The 20,520-nt window shown below is 42.1% G+C and overlaps 1 protein-coding gene across 1 annotated transcript; it reads left to right on the forward strand.

The window, feature by feature from the left end:
* Window positions 1-397: 397 nt before the first annotated feature.
* Window positions 398-9,558, forward strand: LOC118103207 (protein SON). The gene is made up of 20 exons (XM_035149893.2): window positions 398-522; window positions 1,234-1,443; window positions 1,810-1,844; window positions 2,059-2,258; window positions 2,427-2,635; window positions 2,719-2,930; window positions 3,086-3,368; window positions 3,558-3,754; window positions 3,916-4,068; window positions 4,261-4,436; window positions 4,714-4,848; window positions 5,880-5,966; window positions 6,221-6,436; window positions 6,548-6,658; window positions 6,913-7,029; window positions 7,204-7,351; window positions 7,669-7,737; window positions 7,854-7,969; window positions 8,375-8,476; window positions 8,793-9,558. Exons 1-20 carry the CDS (start codon window positions 440-442, stop codon window positions 8,868-8,870), a joined length of 2,937 nt encoding a protein of 978 aa, XP_035005784.2. The 5' UTR covers window positions 398-439; the 3' UTR covers window positions 8,871-9,558.
* Window positions 9,559-20,520: the final 10,962 nt, after the last annotated feature.

A 20,520-nucleotide genomic window follows, 5' to 3' on the forward strand; every position in this document is an offset into this window, starting at 1 on the left:
AATACTTTCTGTTTTTCTTCAGGTTAAAGTCACTGTCACCTCTCAAAACACATGGTCTGTCTTGTCAATGTGATTTTTCAGGAACACCTAAAGGGAATTCTTTCCAATTTGGCACATATGTTCACTTGGACTCATAGATTGATATATCAGATTTTGGTGGTCAAAGGTCAAAGGGCAAGGTCGCAGTGGCCTCACAAAACCTGTTTTTGGCCTCTTGAGAGTGATATCTCCAGACCGTCTTGAGACAACACGAACTCTGTGGTACAAATGACAAGACTATTGAATTAGCTATTTTTATTTACCACTTTGTTCATTTATTTTATTGTTCTCTTTTAATGGGACACTCGAAATTGTAACGGAACTCCACTGAGCCCCGGAACTGATCACCCCCCGGGAACCGATCCTACCCGGACCGGGAAAGTGATGCACATTGAAAAACATGGCGGCCAACATAGAGCAAATTTTTCAGGATTTTATATTGAGTAAAATCAGAGAAATTGAAGACCAAAATGAAGAAAAACCGTACGTCACCGTTGTGTTTTGTGTCCGTTTGAGTGATATTTAAATATAGTTTGATAGCTCGTGGAACAAACGAGGGTTTTCCGCTACAAGCTAACGCTAGCTGTGTATTTACACATTTAAACGTCCAGATACAACGAGTCGCGGTGTTGTTAGTGAGGCTGCTGGGGTTTAAATAAAGCCCCATTCAAAGTAATACACCAGGAGCAAAGGAAACGTGTTAAAATGATATTTTCTGTTTTACTGGTTAGCTAGCTGACTTACATTGTACGTGCATGAGAGACAGTGAGTCCCTTCAGAGGAAGGAGTGCAGGTTTATAGATGCATGTTCTTTTAGATTCCACAGATCTGCAGGCAACTTTGTAAATAAAGTATTTTCTCCTTGAGGTGACTTGCATTGTGACTTTGTGTTGTTAGAATAAACCCTCACATAAACCCCCTATTCCCCTGAGAGGTAATCTTAGGGGTTTTAATTTCTGATTAATAAGTGGTACTCTCTACAATCTGGGAAACACATTGATGCGTAATCATATGTGAGATTTATCCAGATGTTTACTTACCTTCTTCTCGGTAGAGTTCTCTGAATGAACGTCCAGCCAGGCTTCTCTTTCGTGGATATGAATGAAACATTGTCTGAGCTGTGTTGGTCAGTTCGAATAACAAAGGAGCAGCTAAACTGTAGCATCTCTTTCTCTGCCTCTGTGTGTCCGTCAGTGCTGGGGATCGAGCGGCTCCTTGCAGTGAGGCGGAGGCAGCAGAGAAAGCCACCACAGGCAGAGAGAAGCAGGACGACTTCAGGGCCAGCGGCTCACAAAAGAAACACAAGAAGCACAAAAAACACAAAAGTAAGAAGAAGAAGAGGAATCGACAGAAGGAGAGCAGCTCAGAGTCCGTGGCAGAACCGGAAGGAACGAAACAGTCACGGTAAACATTTGTGTATGACTGTCAATACTCACAGAACGGGAACCCCTTATCCTGTAACAACAACAGGAGACGGGGGAATGAACAGGGATGTCTTCAATTCTCAGGAGCTGCTGGCTCCACAAATCTTGTCCTGCTTTCTTAGCCGTACCCAGAAGCCGGCCTCCTCTCTCTTTGGCCCTCTTCCTTTCGTGGAAAGCCTCCAACCAAGCAAACTTAATTCACTGCTTTCAATCCATCTCATGTTTGGAATTGGGTTAATTTAGAAATCCTTCTGTCGTAGTCGATAAAAAAGCCAATTCTTGCTATTTTACTATTAATGCCTGCTTTTCAAATGTGCCTAACTCAGGTTTTATCTTTGCTTCATAGAAGAGGAACACCGACAGAGGTGAATAAGGAGCAAGGTGAGTCTCTGTCTGATTTAATACAGTGATTGGAAAAATACACAAATCTTTGACTTCAGTGAAAGCACCAGTGCCACCATGGATTTCCGCTTTATTAATATTCATAGCAAAGCAGTCTCAAGTAGACAATGTGTATTCATCATCTCCATGTATGCAGTGATTTCTGTTGTACAAAACATACTGCACTCTGCAAGCTGATGAACTGTTTGTCCAGGTGAAGAGAAGAAGAGCAAATCCAAATGCCATAAGCGGCACTCAACAGGAAAGCGGAAGAAGAAGAAGCGAAAGAGGAAAGGTGAAGACAACTCATCAGGTTCCGACTCTGAGTATGTGTCAAAGCAGAGGGATAGTAATTGTGGTCAAAGCTTATCGCCAAGGCGACGAGAGGAGCTGCCTGATATCATCCCCAAACAGGTAAAAACATCTTCTACATACTTTTCCCCAACGTTAACCCAAAAGGCAAGTTTTACTCAAATGTTTGTTGGCTCCTTCCTTTTAGTTGAAGCTGACTTGGTGAACATACATTTAGAATAATGCCACATATCCATCAGGGACATTAAAGGTGTCACTGCTTCCCAACAGGACAGCTCCAATAAAGGGAGAAGAGATGAGGAAAGACGTGGGAGGCGGAGTTGTCGTTCCCGTTCCCGTTCCTGCTCACAGTCACATTCCGATAATCATTCACATTCCTGCTCAGCGAGGATTCCCTCGCGCTCTCGGTGTGATCACCACCACCGAAGATCTAGGACTCGCTCCTTGTCCAGCTCAAAGCTCCACAGGACCCGGTCCAGGTATGAAGAAAAGCTGTTGCTTGATTGATAGTTGAGACATTATTTTTGGTTCAAAGTATAACTGTCTATAACAATGTCTGCAGCTCCTCAGAGAAGAGGAAAGCTTTGAACGAACCCACACAGTCGCCCCAGGGTCCTTCAAAAAGCAACCAGTCGCCTCAGCTGCCCTCCAGCCTTTGTACAGGAAACATTACAACAGAGGAGCTGGGAGAGTCGAGCACAGCCGAGCTGCTGAGCCCGGATCAGTGTGAGAAGCCAGCAGAGAAAAAAGCAGAGGAAACAACACAGACACTAGGTAGGACCTGTTTGATGTTATTGTAGGCTGAATCATTTTTGTGCAAGTAAAATTCTTACTCTTCTACCTTTTTGTGTCACAGTCTGACATTTTGAAATAACTTTGTTCAGTTGTTTTGAATTGTGTTTAAGTAACGTCTTTAACTGAAACTGCAGGTTGTGGCTCATCCCAGTCCTCGCTGGACCAGTCCACAGTTACTAAACCTGACCCGACCGCTGAGCCCGGCCTCCCTCAGCTGAAAGCAGCAGAATACCCCAGGTACCTCGCCACCGATGATAAATCACAGGCAAAGAAGAAGAGGAAAACATCCAAGTCCCCACCGAGGAGCAAAGAGGGAAAGTCATCAAAAAGGCAGAAAAGATCCAAGTCTCCGTGTCGGAGCCACAGGAAAGGTTCCAGATCGAGGAGCCCGTCAAGGAGGACGAGATCACGGTCGAGGTAACGAGAGCGGAGTTTTTTCTTCATCAATACTACATACTAAATGTATTTATTATTTACTAATTATTTATATTGCTACTAGGGCTGTTGAAATTAATTTCAGGACTCACATTTTTTTCTATTCTTTCTTGTAATATTTGGCATCAGGCCTTGCCTACAAATACACTGACCTACATGTTGTCTGTGCAGGTCGGGGGGAAGGAGGTCCAGGAGGTCACGCTCATGGTCGGCGTCACGGAGCCGGAAGAGGGCTACATACAGCCAGAGGGACCGCTGGAAAAGAGAGCCGAGTCACTCCCCTGTACTCATCCTCCGCAAAGATAGGTCATCCCCCACCAGGAAACACGGCAGTCCAGGCAACAGTCCTCAACGCATCAGTGAACTGGGTCAGCTGATAGGAAGTCACTCGTTTGAACGCTGGATACTAACTGTTGTGCCCTTTGTTTTTTCTTCCCTTCTATCAATTCATTGCAGCCACTCATGTTAAAATGATAATTATATATTCTAGGTCAAATCAAACTTAGTGTTTTCTGTTTATTCTCCTCAGATAAGGAACAGTTGTTGGAAATCGCCAAGGCCAATGCTGCTGCTATGTGTGCCAAAGCAGGTATGCCCGTCCCTGCCAGCCTGAGGTCCACGGTGCTTCCCATGGCTCTGCCAAATATGGCCATGAACGCTGCAATGGCCAGCATGACTGCCGGTATGTTTCTGATTCTTGTTTTCTGATTACTGTCCCACCCACTTTATGGTCCATCTGCCCAGTGGTCGTGTCCTCCCTGTGGACCTCTACTAAGACTTCTATCCCCGTTTAATGAGGATTTATTATGTTATGATGTTTGTTTTCTGTTAAAACTGAGATGTTGATTCAACTCTGTGTCTCTGTCCCTCGCAGCCACCATGACAGCGGCCTTGTCAAACATGGGCACTTTGTCTTCACTGCTCTCACTGCCCTCCATCACCAACAAGCCTCCTCCTGCTGCAGCACAACCCAACATCACTGCTCTGGAGGAGGTGAAGAGGAAAGTGGCAAAACAGGCCAACAGCATCAGCATTAAGGAATTTACTGATGTAAGTGCACACTGCTTGTATTGCACAAGTATCATTTTATTAATAAATAATATTTTTCATAGCATAAATGCGGATCATAGTTCTTTACATAACACAGAACAACAGAAGCTTACAAAAGCATGAGTCAATTTCTAGAGAAAGGTAGAGTCCATCTCTTGCCATGTTTGATAAATGATAAATGATAACTGGAGTTTCATTGCATACAGGAACAATTTGAGCTGAGACATAATTTGTGACTTATTTGCTGTGTGTGTGTGTGTGTTTGTGTGTTTTGTAGAAATGCAAGATGATCGTGGACAGTAAAGGCGAGCTGCCGGTGGCTGTGCCTCATGTGTCGGACGAAGAGGATGATGGGAAACCATTCGGAGGTGGAGCTCTTCGGGAGCAAAAAGCCATCAGCTTCAGCATCAATGTAACATAGAGCACATCGTCTAATATGAGTTTCCATATCACTGTGAATGGATGGGAATGTGTGGTAAAACCTAATTAGAAGACAGTACAGGAATGGATATATGAACAGTTTTTCCACTTATCTGTTAGAAATATTACCTCATCGTAACATTTTGAGCACAGTCTACTATTCTCTACTTATTGTCATGTTATTACTTCAATGTCCTGCCTCATTTTGTGCTTCTCAAACATTTGATACCTTCCAAAGAAACAAGGGAGGCTGTAAGCAAATATTAACCCATTTTTCTGCCGTTGTTTGTTGTCACTTTGACAAATGGGGCCCTCATTTCAATCGCAGCACGACCAATGCAAAGCAGCACTCTTATTGTTTGGAGTGCAGTGTTCGGTGCACTGGTGGGAGGAGAGGTGCAAACTGGAAAGCAGCTCTGGTCTCATTTTTCTGTCCGAATCCATCCGAGAGAAAAGTAATCGAGCCTGACCCGGATCAGACAGGCATTCTGCGTCCGAAGCCAACTCGAGCCCAATACAATTAATGTAATTTGCTCTGCGCTTGTGATACTAATATGCACGGTTATTGCTTTTTAATTGTTAAAAACCAGCTTCTTCTGGCTGCAGATTTCCGGTGCTTTGCGTTCATGTCCTGCATCTCTGTACCATTCAGACAACAATATGATGCTCTAGGACAATGTCAGTGTGATGAGACCAGAGATGTGAGTGGTGGCGAAGATATTTATGAATCACCACTCCCTCTCATCGAGTCCCCCAGACCTGCTGCTTTGTATTTGTCGTTGCAGCGTAGACTCAGGCATAAGTGTTTTTGTCATGATTTCTTGCAGTGTAATTTACCAAGCAGCATGATTTATTGGCTCTGTTTGAGGTGTCCTGACATATGATTTTAACACACACCTGCCAGCCAGTAAGTGCATTCCTTAAATGTAAATGTAATTAAATACAATACACCTAAATATTAAGTACTTATGCAACAGGTTAGAGAGAAAATAAATGATGATTTTTTTTTTTTTACCCCTCCAGAACACGACAGTTCGTCCAGCAGTGCGAAGCGATGCAGGCATCGCCAAGGAGTTCCCTGTGTCTTCAGGATGTCAGCATCGTAAGAAGGTCAGGAAACATGACGATGAAGTTTGATTAAAGTTCAGTGGTCAAAGGTCATGGTGACCTCTCATGAGTGGAAAAGATGTATGTAGACTGAAACTGTTCTGGTTAGAGGAGTCATACAACTGCAGGACATTGATTCTAGTTCCTCTCTCTAATGTGCTGGTCCTCTCCAAACTGGTTCCTGTTATTTTATTATTTCTGTGGTAATACCAGTTTGTGGAAGCCTTGTAACTAATTTAATGTGTTTCACTGTCCAGGAGGGCGAGGCGATGGGCGCCTATGGAGAATGGGTTCTGGTCGACAAAGCAGCAGAGAAAGCTGCAGCTGCATCCAGAAAGGCCTCGAGCACAGTTCACACAGCGTCAGCCACTTCATCATCGGGTGAAACCGCGGCGGCAGGGTCGCCAGAGGCTGTCGAACAGCCAGCACTTGGGCCCGTTAATGACAGCGTGTTTCCGGACCCTGTGACGCAGGTAAAGAGTGCAGGTGTATTGTGCATACTGAATTTAATGGAAAATTCATTTTGGCTTTTAAAAAATCCTTCTCTTCTCCCCTTCTCCTCTGTTCTCCCTCACTTCCTGCAGCCTGTAGATATCTCTCAGGCTGTAACCGAGAGAATCAAAGCTCAAAGGCGTTTGGCTGAGAACCCGTATGACGTCAGTGCCATCTGTATGCTCAGCAGGGCGCAGGAGCAGGTATGATACACCTTCTGCATCTGAAATTTAGCCACGACTGTGCAGATTTATAAATTTTAACCTAAATGGACGACGCTTCAGATTTAGATCAATAAAAACACATCTTCTTCCCCATTTTGTTTGTTAGAAATAAAATATTTGCTTGTTATTTTGTGTGCACTTAATGCTGTTGACATATTTCCACAGTGTCTTCTTCATTAGACTGTTGGATCGTATAGATTTTCTGATCTATTGGAAATGTCTTGTTTTCATAGGTAGATGCTTGGGCCCAATCCAACACCGTCCCTGGTCTCTTCACTGGTTCCACTGGAGCCCAAGTTCTGAGCTCTGAGGAGCTGTCCACCGGTGGACCACAAGCATGGCTGAAGAAGGTGAGACACACACACACACACACACACACACACACACACACACACAACATACACTCCACTGTGTTTTTAATGGGCTTTTTCTCCCTTATTTCCGCTCCATATCATCAATCACTGTTTGTCACTGTCCTCTCCTCTTTCCTCTTCTCTAACTGTTTTTTATCTTTTGTCTCTCAGGACCAGTTCCTCAGGGCGGCCCCAGTATCAGGGGGTGTCGGAGAGTTCTTGATGAGAAAGATGGGCTGGAGGACGGGGGAGGGCCTGGGGAGGAACCGTGAGGGCACCGTGGAGCCAATCATTATTGACTTCAAGGTCGACCGCAAAGGTATGACGCCATAAAATACTATATACATATATATATATATATTGCTCTTCAAATGTTCTCTTCTCATTTATTCATTTAGAAATGTATTTATCATCTACACACACACACACAGACATCTGAAGGTTGTGTTTGCAGCACCCACTCCTGGGAAAAGGCAGTAACTGCAACGCAAAAAAATGAAGACTCTCAGCCCCACTAACTCTGACTGAGTCCCATCATCCCTGTGTGAAGCACCTCTGAATCCAGACCTGGCTTTAGGGAGATTTTGTGATATTAATGATGCAGCTAATGGTGGTCATGATTTCTTTGCATTGCAGGCCTAGTTGCCGAAGGAGAGAAGCCACAGAAGCAGACAGGAGGACTGGTGGTAACCAAAGATCTAATGGGTAACAGACACACAGCAAACAAACAAACATGTTTGAATATTCAGTCAGTTCAACTGCTTCAGAATTTTCTTTAACTCTGCTCTTTTATATGTGTGTGTTTGTGTGTGTGTCTGCAGGGAAGCACCCGGTGTCTGCTCTCATCGAGTTGTGCAACAAGCAACGGATAATGCAGCCGGACTTTGTCATGGTTCACCACAGCGGTCCTGACCACCGCAAGAATTTCCTCTTCAAGGTGGGTTTTCTTGATTCTGGGCGTCTCACTCCTTTTCATTCGCTGGTTACATATTCGACCTTTGAGAGTTTCGTCCACACTGTTACAAGCTGCTGCATCTTTTCATCTCAGTTTGATGATAAGAGATGAGAGGAAATTCACAAAGATTCAGATTTGTCTGCAGCCACAGCAGCAGCTCAGGGAGCCCGTACTCTGACTCTGAGCTAAATGCAAATGTTCACACTTCGAATGAAATGTTTCCCATTTCAAAAGAGCAACAGCAACATATTTAATAAATAATGAAGGAGGTTTGCTTCTCTTCCTTCTTCTCTGTGTCCCGGTTCCCGTTCACATGCTGCTCTTTGTTGTATCTCCTGATGGTCACACTCTGACATTCTGACATGCATCCACATGGGTTGTTTCCAGGTGACAGTGAATGGCGTGGACTACCAGCCGCAGACAGCTAGCCCCAACAAGAAACACGCCAAGGCCATGGCAGCTACAGTCGCCTTACAGGCTCTGGGAGAGGTAATATTCAAACACTGAGCAGATAATCAGAACAGCACAACATAGAGGGCAATATAAACTTTACTTTACCTGTGTTACATATTTCATGTAGTCGGCTGCATACAACTGAGCATTCAATTCAGTACATATACACATATATTGTTTACATCAAGTTCATTAGTGCCATCCTCATCTTTCAATTAAAAAAAAGAATGACCCTCAGTAGAACACATACCTCCACCAAAGACAATCTCCTGATGAAACTACATTTACAATCATTAGATCCAGAAAACAAGCACATTCATTCTATATTTATCGTGTTTTATTTTGTTCCTAGGTTCCTGTTGATGGACCAGGACTCTACACTGGCCCTGTTTTCACTGCTGCTTCCACTGGCCCCCTCTTCTCTACATAGACACACACACACACACACACACACACACACACACACACACACACACACACACACACACACAACAAGGCCTGAGTGTTACACACTTCAACTGTTAAATTATACTCAGAGAGTTGTTTCTGAATATAGTGACCAATTTTATACCTGCAAAATCACACTTCTGTTATTTTTAAAAGTCATAATGTTTATGACAGGGTGGCAAACATATTTTTGCCGAGTTGTTAAGTATTATGATCTCATGTTTAAAGTGTATGGCATGTATTTATGTATCTATGTACGTATGATGATATTTGTAAAATCGTAGCATTTCAAACTAATATATATTAGCTCACCGTTACTTTAGTCTCACACTAGACCGGACACGAGTGTCTCTGCAGTAGATTTGCTGTTGGACACAGCAGAGCAGATCTTAGTCGGGCTGTGAAATGAAACCTGTACATGACTGGGTCTTGTTGGTTAGAAAAGCTTTTTCTGTTGTTCCTGTTGTCATGTCCGTGGCCTGGCGTCCTTCTAACGCAATGTTTCTCAAGACGCTGTTAAGCTGACCTTATGAAAATGTGTAAACACAAAATAAAGATTATATTTAAGTTACGTCTTAGGAGAATCCATATCATGTTTCATGGTGACGATGCCTGTTGAATGTGAGTGAAGCGACCTCAGGGTTTCCTGAATTAAACTTCACAGCTGATTATCTTTTGTTGATGTGTTTTTAACTTTGGGATTTTACACAGTCATCATGTGACGTAATATCGAGACAATAACTCCCGTGTTCTAAAATACTTAGTGCTCGTCATCCTCACTTCATCACTGGTGAAAGGAAACAATGGATTAACACTACAGGGATTTATGTAAATAACACAAAGTAATATGTGTGTATTTTTCTATGGGAAAAAGCAAATATCAGGAGTTGGTTCATCGGTCTACACAAATAATGGAGGAAACTGAAAAAACTTCAGCTTATTTTTTGAGCACTCGCAGTTCTATCATAAAATAAAACTCGGTGTGCAAGTTCAGGATATACCACAAGATGGCACTAGTGAGTCAAATCAGGGTCAAAGGCTTCATTAGATTTATGAGCAGAGTTGTGATCCTCCATGTACTTACTGTAAAAATCATTACATTATGTAGTTTCATAAATTCATTTATCACCAGGGTGGACTTGTGTGCAAAGTTTCAGGCCCTCAAAATATGAGGAATATCACACGTTTCGGTTCTTGGGCCCCAATTCCTTTTTTCAGCTTCATTGCGTCCTTTCAAACTCGCTCCTCCATATTTTCTATTACACTCTCATGTATAAAATATCATTTCTACTGCAGCCTGGCAGAACCCTTGGTTATTATTTACTGTCAGATGTGCAGCCATATTTCCCACCATGCCCAGCTATTAAACATTTTAATCCAATGTTAAATCAACACTTAACGTCAATCCGCTGCTCTCCATCTGCTGTTAGTAATTGGTCTGGACCGGTCCGCACAGAGGTGGCTGCTGGGAAGTGTGAGTCTCATCTTGTGCACGTGTATATGAATGCATGCAAATATAATAAGTAGCTTTACCTCACTCTCACTTTTCTTCAGGCACAAAGTCACAGCTACTGGACGTGACTGACAAGCAAGTAAGAGGGTCGGCTGTGGCCACCAGACGGTACGCCATGTGTTCACACACTTTACAGGGTTCTTTGGTGTGGTTTATCATTTTCCAAAATGAAGTGATGCCAGGCCTCCTTGTTGGTGTGGTAATTGTTGAAGTGCTGCGACCCAAACACAGCTCGGCCAGTCTGTTTCTAGCTTTAAGGTTTGTTTCGAGTGAACAAACATTTAGTAGCATCTAAATTTGCTCTGTTGTAATTATTGTGAAGTCAAATCAAGTTTTACTGCTTTCTCTATAATCTGTATTTCATTTTAGAGACTGATGTGATTCCAGGTGGATTCCAGTCAAATGATGTGAGTCAGAAAACGGAAGCTGACACCTGAGGTGGTTCTCATTAACCTGCATTCATTCAGACAGGAAGTATACTGAACTGAAACTGGGGTATAATGAGTTTTGGTTGAAATGTTCACATTGAGGTTCACACCAATCAAACACCAACAAGCAGGTTGTTACTCAGCAGTAATTACAGCCATGATAGTCACATGGGTGCTCAGAGGAGTTTGAGGTAAAAGCATTCAAAGTAAATACAAAAATATGAAGATATGTCAGCTCCAAATTTGAATTTGAATCGGATTTGAAAAGTGTCTCGAGAAAAAGTGAGGAAAGGTTCATGACTCTGCTTGAAATAGGTGATTTGTGTGTTTCAGTAAGAACACACACACACACAGGCCCTTTTCAAATCAATGCATTCCTCCCACACAATGGCTGAGGCTGTCCACCACCTGATTACCTCCAGGGGAGGGAGAGATTAAGGGGTGCGAACGCTTATAAAAAAAAAAACACAGCTCCCACACACATTGATTACAATCAGAGAAGAGCTGCAGAGTGGGGGGAAGTGTCTGTGGTGGAGAGACAAGGAACAAAGTGCGTGTACTGTAAAAACAAAGCTGCTCTGGGGAATCACAGCCTGAACTGCTGCTGCTGCTGTGGTTGAACATTGAGTGTGTGTGACTTGTGCATGCGCTTAACTTCATCTCTCCCTCTCTACAACCATGACATCTTCCCCACATAACTTGCTGCTGCTAAATTAGCAATTAATCTCCAATAATTTGAGCATCCTTCCGCTGTTAAAATGAATTCAACTGAAAATCAATCACACGCTCTTTGGCCTCCAGGCAGAAGCAGGAGAGGGAGACAAGGTCTTTAACGACTAAATAATACCTGCAACCTTTTGTGGCTCAGTCAAATGGCTCATAGTCTCTTTTGAATACTAGTGATTCAGCAGAGAAGACGTTAAAGGTATTTCATAGTCATTGAAGTAATTCAGCTTTAGGTGGACACTGACACATCCAGTGAGCTGGAAATGTTCCTACAACGGCAGTTAATGCTTCACTTGTTTTTATTTGCCAAGAGTTAGATAAGGAAATAGACAACACTCATTAAAGTGTTAAGTTGGAAGCGACTGCCAGCAGCTTGGTTTAACATAAAGCCTCGAAGCAACGTCCAAAGCTCAAAATAAGCATTTCTAAACTAACTAACACATCAGCTCTCATTTGTTGAGTCCATACTCAAAACACAATGCGAAAAAGTTGTGGTTTCATATATAATGAACATAAAGTTCAGCAAGAAATAAAGTTTAGTATATATATAAACCTTATTTATATAGCAACAAAACAAACATACAATGTTCTTCTGAAGCCCTCTGGGAAAATCCTTCAAGTATGAGGCGCCTGTATTTCTAGGATAGAGATAATAATGATAGGACATGAAACTCAGGCCTTAAAAACCTATTAAAGAGAATTTTAATTAGTCTCCTCTTAAAAGCTAAATGATCAATTGGCAGCAAACTGTGTTAGTGAAACATCTTAGCTGTGGAGTATTTCCTCTCTTTCTAGGATAATACAGAAATGTGAGCAGCCTGAAAGAGAACAGACAGAGAACTGACGGAGCCTTGAGGCTGAAGAAATTTTCATTTGAAAGAATTTTCTCTGTGTGGAATATAATTCATTCACACTCGGCTCACGCCAGAATCTTTTTCACGGCTAGGTGGAATAATGGAGGAAGAAAACTCAACTATAGCTGAACGCAGTGTGAGCCAGTTGACTCTCGAAGGACTGACGTTTAAGTGTTGAAGCCAGGAGCAGTTCAAGGGACTTTGGGGGCCCCAGGCAAATCTTATTGAGGGTATCATTAAATCTTTTTAAGACAAAATGTCATTCAGATCCATCCACTACTCCCTGGCAAATCGTTGAAATGTCACAAAAAACAATCTTGTAATGACATTTATCAAATTTGATGCCTCTTCTCCGACAATTCCAGAGATTTTGAAGCATTTTAGACCCTATCAAAACTACATTTTACACCTATCAAGACTATATTTCAACTACCTAGCTACTGTAAGTTTATTATAATCCAAGAGAGCAGATCAAATCAAGTAGAGAAATAGTGAAATTCCCAAAACAGCACAGGACGGTAAAAACCAGCCACATAGACAAGAAAAAGCCATTGTGTGGAGCCCAAACTATAAAGCAAGAACAAATTGAAATATACAAGAACACATAAAACATATGGGACAGTGAAGTATGATCAAATACCTGTCGCAAAATCACACATTGAACAGATGGCGACAGCTCTCAGCATAACTAAAGCTAAATGTCCTCTTTGTATGTCTTTGTCACGAACGCTCCTCTGTGTCTCACAAGCAGATGTCTGGACTGAGGTGTTGTTTATTGTTGGCGACGCACGTGAAATAGGAAGTCCACATATGTAACGTGGAAGAGAAAACAGAGGAGTCTGCAGCCAGGCTCTCAGGCAGCCTGCTCTCATGTTGTGAGCATTGAAGCGTGACAGTGCTGCACAGTTAATTTTTTTGTAAGGTGGGAGCAAAATACTAGATCACTTGAAAAGTTGTCTCATCACTCTCATGCAAGAAGGATTGGAGGAAAAGCATAACTACAGCAGGTCTTGTGTGAGAAATACGTCAGAAAAGTCAATTGTTTTATTTATAAAGGTTTATTTTGGAAAGTTATCCCACAAGAAAACATTGGTCTGAAAAAAAACACATTTTCCAAGATTTCTTACACAAATAATAGGAGTAGAGAGACAATCGAAAACTTATTCGAGAAATATTCCCTAATATGATATCATAAGTGATGTTATGGATCAAAATGCATTTCTGATTTACCTCTGTATCCTACAGGACTACAGACATGATATAAAGTTATATAGTTTGAAATAGACATATAAACCTCACCCCTGTGGACTCTACCTGACTTGGTATATTCCAAGTCCCCCTTCTCCATATACACCATTGGGATCCTCTACTTCCGGTTTGCCAGTCGGTACTTCCGCATGGAGCCGGAGATGCAGGATCCGGAGCCATAGATCCATCATGAGGTGAATACTGTTTAAAACATCAACACATTTATTACATCTTCTGTGTGTTGGACGTGTCGCTGCACATTCTTCATTGTTAACTTGTGTTTGAAAGGAAAACTCGTCTCGTTAGTTTCTAATGGGAATGCTAAGCTAAGCTAGCATCACAAGCTAACCTCACCTGGCACCAGTTGTTCAGTCATGGGAAGTAAAAGAGAGAAACTTGTGTCTGGAGCAGAAAGAAGCTGTTTCTAAAGTTTTCACCTTTTAAACATGAACCGAGAAAACTGAGCGTGTTTTAAATTCTCATGTCAAAGACTTGATCACTTGTTTTGTCCTAAACGAGCTAAAGTACGTCCAGTTGACTTTGACTTGAAACATCTGGATATTTATCTTCAGGCTGGGAAACAAAACTGTGACAATAATGATCAGCTTTTAATTTTAATATCAAAGTAACAAGTTCAATACATGTTGATTTAATAGATTTGTATTGTGTGAACTCAGTGAGGAGAAATAACACAGGATCCATTCAATTCATTCAATTGACTAAGTCAACTCATCTGTAGGCTGCTCCACTTTCCACCTCCGGTTGTACAACCAAAGTAAAACTCTGAATAGATGATTCTATTTCAAGAAATCTGTATGAACTCGAGAGCAGAACCTTTGTTATATTGCTAGTGACGACAATTAAAGGTTCAGTGTGTAAGATTCAGCTGAAAGGATCTATTAGAATTTTTTTTTTACAGTAGCCCAGACTGGACAAACTAAACATCTTTTGAGTTTCTATGACAACTGAAGCTACCACACGTTCTGTCATGTTTGGAAGTGGAGGCTGCAATATGCAACTTCACCACTAGATGTCACTAAAGTCTACACATTGCATTGATAGTGTTTTATCACCCAGCCCTACCAAACCCATAATATATATAATTTACCATCATAAATACTAATATATCTATAGATATAGACAATAATGATCATAATAAACATCACAGTTGACAAACTGAAGCAACAATTGTCTCCCTGACATTCTGGTTTATTGTTTCTTCTGTTTCCATCAACAGAGCAAATCATTGAGACAGTTTTATATTAGTTCTTCTTTATGAGCAGAGAACGATAAACACAAATCTGATGCAGATCAATGATGTGATATTCGTCCTCACTGTGTTTAAACCATGCATAAACATTATATTGATTTGTGTTTGCTTGTAAAAGTAAAATTCAACTGTAACATTTGGATTTGAATCATATTCTAATTGTATGATTCTAATTGTATGTGAGATTGTTAGATTATCTGAAGCATGAAAAGTCAGTTAATAATAATCTCAAATCAATGGTTTGTTATTTTAGGCAGCAGTTACAGAGGAGACGACCACCAGGAGCCACCAGGAGCCGGAGCTGCTGCCGGGGGCCACCATGAGGTGACTATTGCATAAAATAGCTCAACATTTATTAGATATTCTGTGTGTTCATGTGTTTCTGCAGCTTTTTCATTGTTAACATGTTAACATGTTGTTGAGGAAAACTCGTCTCATTAGTTTGTTTTGTTTGCTACTGTCATTAGCCAGAGATGGAGGTAGAGGAGCCAGAGCTGCTGGAGCCGCCAGGAGCCGCCAGACCGGGCCCATGGACCCATCATTTGGTGACTACTGCTTAAAATATCAACACATTTATTGGATCTTCTGCGTGTTTGACGCGTCGCCGCAGCTTTTTCATTGTTAACATGTTAATAGTGGAAACTGCTGTGACTCATCAAACAATCAGAAGATCTAATCAATGGGTTGCTATTTCAGGTGGTAGTTACCGAGAGGAGACCACGCAAACCTTTTTTCCGTGTATGCGGTTTACAGATGATAATAATATTAAATAAATGTTTCAGTAAAATTTCAGCCGGTTTCTGTGTTTCCTTCTATAACCACTTGTTCCTGACTCTCTGGAGGGCCGGGGGAGACACGGCCTCCCCCTGGTACTCACCCCCACCACCAGTGCCACCGTTAACAACACCCACATACATACAGACACACAAACACACCCGTTACCAACACCCACATACATACAGACACACAGACACACACGCTCCGGATTCGAACTAGCTCCTCACAGGTACATCCTTGCAGATGTGAACCAATCCACCACGCCACCGAGTCCCCTTCACGTTCACCAACCTTCTCGTGGCGTCTTTATCTTTTCACTTCAATCTCCCAGAGCATAAGAATCAAATCTCAGTCTTGTTCTGTTTCCATGAACAAGACTTGAACTCACAGCTACAGAATCACCAGACTACTGTCATCTGACTGAGCTACTTGACCCAACACAAACAAAGATCCTCTCATGAAGCTTTCAACTGTCTCATCAGACTGTTTGACTTCATAAATTCACTGGGTCCCATAAGAATTGAACCCACGACTCCAGGTCTGCAAGTCCTTCCTCTAACAGACTGAGATACCTGACCAGACACACTTCAGCCTCTGTCTCTGGGTTCTTGGCTCTTTAATGTGAGTGGAGGACTTCACCAGCTCTGAGTGTTTGCATTGGGGGCTGGACATAGAAGAAGAAGCTTCTTAAAAAGAAATGACAGGTGTCTGACCAAGTAGCTCAGTCTGTTAAAGGATCACTGCTACACCTGAGGTCGCTGGTTCGATTCTTATTACAATCTGTTCTCTAAGAGGCTGAGCTACTTGACCAGAGACACACAAGCCTCTTTCTTTGAGTTCTCAAGTCCAACTCACTGACACTCAGTGAAATTATGAAGTTATACACATGAAAGACTTGAGAAGCCAAAGAAAGAGACTTGTGTGTCTCTGGTCAAGTAGCTCAGCCTCTTAAGATGAACCCATAAGAATCAACCAGCAACCTCAGAGGTCTAAGTCCTGCTCCAACAGACTGAGCTACTTGGTCAGACACCTGCTGTTTCCTTCTTAGAAGGTTTTCTTTAAAGTCCAGCCCCCAATGCAAACACCCAATGATCTGGTTAAGTCCAACGCTCTATACATATAGAACGTCTGTTAAAACTTTGCCATCATCCTGTAGCGTAGAGGAAAGGCTACAGGTCTTGATGACAGAAGGTTCTTGGTTCAAATCCCGCTGAGTTTAGCTTTAAGTTCTCTTGTGTAGATGTACTCTTCATATAGTACGTCCGTTCATTTAAAGCCATCATCCTCCTGCAGTGTAGTGGAAAGGCTACAGGTCTTGATAGCAGAAGGTTCCTGGTTCAAAACCTGCTACAGTGAGCTTTAAGATCTCTTGTGAAAATTGTACTCTACATATAGAACGTCTGTTAAAGTAATATCATTGTGCTTCTGTAGTGTGGAGGTAATGCTACAGGTCTTTGGATCTGAAGGTTCTTGGTTCAAATCTGACAAAAGACACTTTACCATTCTCCCATGATCCATGCAATTTAAAAGAATTAATTAAAATAAAATATACAAAAAGTGACTTAATTAAACTTAAAAATAAAAAAAAGACTTAATTACACTCTGTCTTTATTGCACTCCGCACAATACTTATAATACTTATATTACTAAAAGTATATATTGCATTCTCCCATGCTTCGCATGGGAGAATGCTTTTAAGCTAGTTGAATAGTTGCATTCTCCCATGCTTCGCATGCTGCGCATGCGAAGCATGTGGAGAATGCAACTATTCAACTAGTCATCGGAGCCTTGTTCCTTGTTGCCTTGTTCTGGCAGGAGACACATTGTTGGACTCACCCAGACTCCGTGCTTCGCACGGAGACTGGTGAGGACTGGGTTCTTTCATACAGCTATGCATTATCCACCTGCTCCCCTGGATCATCCACCTGCTCCCCTACACCAACACTACTGACAAAGCCAAAGCCAATGCCAGTTTGGCTCTGGTCATATTTGAACCAAGAACCTTCTGGGGGCAAGTCCTGCAGCATCTCCTCTAGGCTAGCGGAGGTCTCCTTTAGTCCTTTGAACAGATGTTCTATTTGTCTTGTTCATTTGTATCATGTTAACAATACAAAATTGCCCCCGAATGGATTTGAATGGGAGAATGGAAAACTGTCTGTGGCCAGATTTGAACCAAGAACCTTCTGGTTGTAAGACCTGTAGCGTTTCCTCAACACTGCAGAAGGACGATGGAATAATTTTACCGGACGTTCTATATGTATAGTGCATTTTCACAAGAGAACTTAAAGCTAACAACAGCAGGTTTTGAACCAAGAACATTCTGCTATTAAGACCTGTAACCTCTCCTCTACGCTACAGGAGGACGATGGAATACTTTTAACGGACGTTCTATATGTATAGTGCATTTTCACAAGAGAACTTAAAACTAACCTAAGCGGGTTTTGAACCAAGAACATTCTGCTAGCGAGACCTGCAGCCTTTCCTCTACGCTACAGGAGGATGATGGAAGTCCAGCTCCCAATGCAAACACCCAATGATCTGTTGAAGTCCAACGCTCAGATTAAAGACTTGAGGACCCAAAGAGAAAGTATTGTCTGTCTGGTCATGTAGCTCAGTCCTATAGAGGATGGACTTGCAACTGAAAGTCATGAGTTTGATTCTTATGAAAGTCCATCCTTTAAAAAACTGAGCTACTTGACCAGAGACACACAAGCCTCTTTCTTTGAGTTCTCAAGTCCAACTCACTGACACTCAGTGAAATTATACACATGAAAGACTTGAGAAGCCAAAGAAAGAGACTTGTGTGTCTCTGGTCAAGTAGCTCAGCTTCTTAGAAGTTGGACTCATAAGAATCAAACCAGCAACCTCAGAGCTTGAAGTCCTGCTCCAACAGACTGAGCTACTAGACCAGACACCTGCTGTTTCCTTCTTAGAAGCTTCTTCTCTAAAGTCCAGCTCCCAATGCAAACACCCAATGATCTGTCGAAGTCCAACGCTCAGATTAAAGACTTGAGGACCCAAAGAGAAAGGATTGTCTGTCTGGTCATAAGAATCGAACCCACCACTTCAGACTGCTTAGTCCATCCTCTATCAGACTGAGCAACTTGGTCAGGATAAAGAATGTTCTGGGTCCAACGCTCATAAAACTCGTTCTCTCAAGTGAAAACGCACTGTACATATAGAACATCCGTTAAAAACATTCCATCATCCTCCTGTAGCGTAGAGGAAAGGCTGCAGGTCTCGCTAGCAGAATGTTCTTGGTTCAAAACCCGCTTAGGTTAGTTTTAAGTTCTCTTGTGAAAATGCACTATACATATAGAACGTCCGTTAAAACAATTCCATCGTCCTCCTGTAGCGTAGAGGAGAGGTTACAGGTCTTAATAGCAGAATGTTCTTGGTTCAAAACCCGCTTAGGTTAGTTTTAAGTTCTCTTGTGAAAATGCACTATACATATAGAACGTCCGGTAAAATTATTCCATCGTCCTTCTGCAGTGTTGAGGAAACGCTACAGGTCTTACAACCAGAAGGTTCTTGGTTCAAATCTGGCCACGGACAGTTTTCCATTCTCCCATTCAAATCCATTCGGGGGCAATTTTGTATTGTTAACATGATACAAATGAACAAGACAAATAGAACATCTGTTCAAAGGACTAAAGGAGACCTCCACTAGCCTAGAGGAGATGCTGCAGGACTTGGCTCCTGAAGGTTCTTGGTTCAAATCTGACCAGAGCCAAACTGGCCTTGGCTGGCCTTGGCTTTGGCTTTGGAGCAGGGTGTCGAGTGTTGAGTGTAGGGGAGCAGGTGGATGATGCATAGCTGTATGAATGAACCCAGTCCTCACGCAGGGTGAGTCCAACAATGTGTCTCCTGCCAGAACAAGGCAACAAGGAACAAGGCTCCCATGACTAGTTGAATAGTTGCATTCTCCCATGCTTCGCATGCGCAGCATGCGAAGCATGGGAGAATGCAACTATTCAACTAGCTTAAAAGCATTCTCCCATGCGAAGCATGAGAGCAATATATACTTTTAGTAATATAAGTATTATAAGTATTGTGCGGAGTGCAATAAAGACAGTGTAATTAAGTCTTTTTTATTTTTAAGTTTAATTAAGTCACTTTTTGTATATTTTATTTTAATTAATTCTTTTAAATTGCATGGATCATGGGAGAATGGTAAAGTGTCTTTGTCAGATTTGAACCAAGAACCTTCAGATCCAAAGACCTGTAGCATTACCTCCACACTACAGAAGCACAATGACATTACTTTAACAGACGTTCTATATGTAGAGTACAATTTTCAGAAGAGATCTTAAAGCTCACTGTAGCAGGTTTTGAACCAGGAACCTTCTGCTATCAAGACCTGTAGCCTTTCCACTACACTGCAGGAGGATGATGGCTTTAAATGAACGGACGTACTATATGAAGAGTACATCTACACAAGAGAACTTAAAGCTAAACTCAGCGGATTTGAACCAAGAACCTTCTGCCATCAAGACCTGTAGCCTTTCCTCTACGCTACAGGATGATGGCAAAGTTTTAACGGACGTTCTATATGTATAGAGCGTTGGACTTAAACAGATCATTGGGTGTTTGCATTGGGGGCTGGACTTTAAAGAAAACCTTCTAAGAAGGAAACAGCAGGTGTCTGACCAAGTAGCTCAGTCTGTTGGAGCAGGACTTAGACCTCTGAGGTTGCTGGTTTGATTCTTATGAGTCCATCTTCTAAGAGGCTGAGCTACTTGACCAGAGACACACAAGTCTCTTTCTTTGGCTTCTCAAGTCTTTCATGTGTATAACTTCATAATTTCACTGAGTGT

The sequence above is a fragment of the Hippoglossus stenolepis genome, chromosome 24 (genome assembly GCF_022539355.2).
Source record: "Hippoglossus stenolepis isolate QCI-W04-F060 chromosome 24, HSTE1.2, whole genome shotgun sequence".
Taxonomy (NCBI): Eukaryota; Metazoa; Chordata; class Actinopteri; order Pleuronectiformes; family Pleuronectidae; genus Hippoglossus; species Hippoglossus stenolepis.

Coding starts and splice junctions, on each gene's coding strand:
- LOC118103207 (XM_035149893.2), top strand. CDS start 440: ATGGCGGCCAACATAGAGCAAATTTTTCAGGATTTTATATTGAGTAAA. Junction 1,845..2,058: donor AGAGGTGAATAAGGAGCAAG/GTGAGTCTCTGT, acceptor CTGTTTGTCCAG/GTGAAGAGAAGAAGAGCAAA. Junction 6,659..6,912: donor TCAGCAGGGCGCAGGAGCAG/GTATGATACACC, acceptor TTGTTTTCATAG/GTAGATGCTTGGGCCCAATC.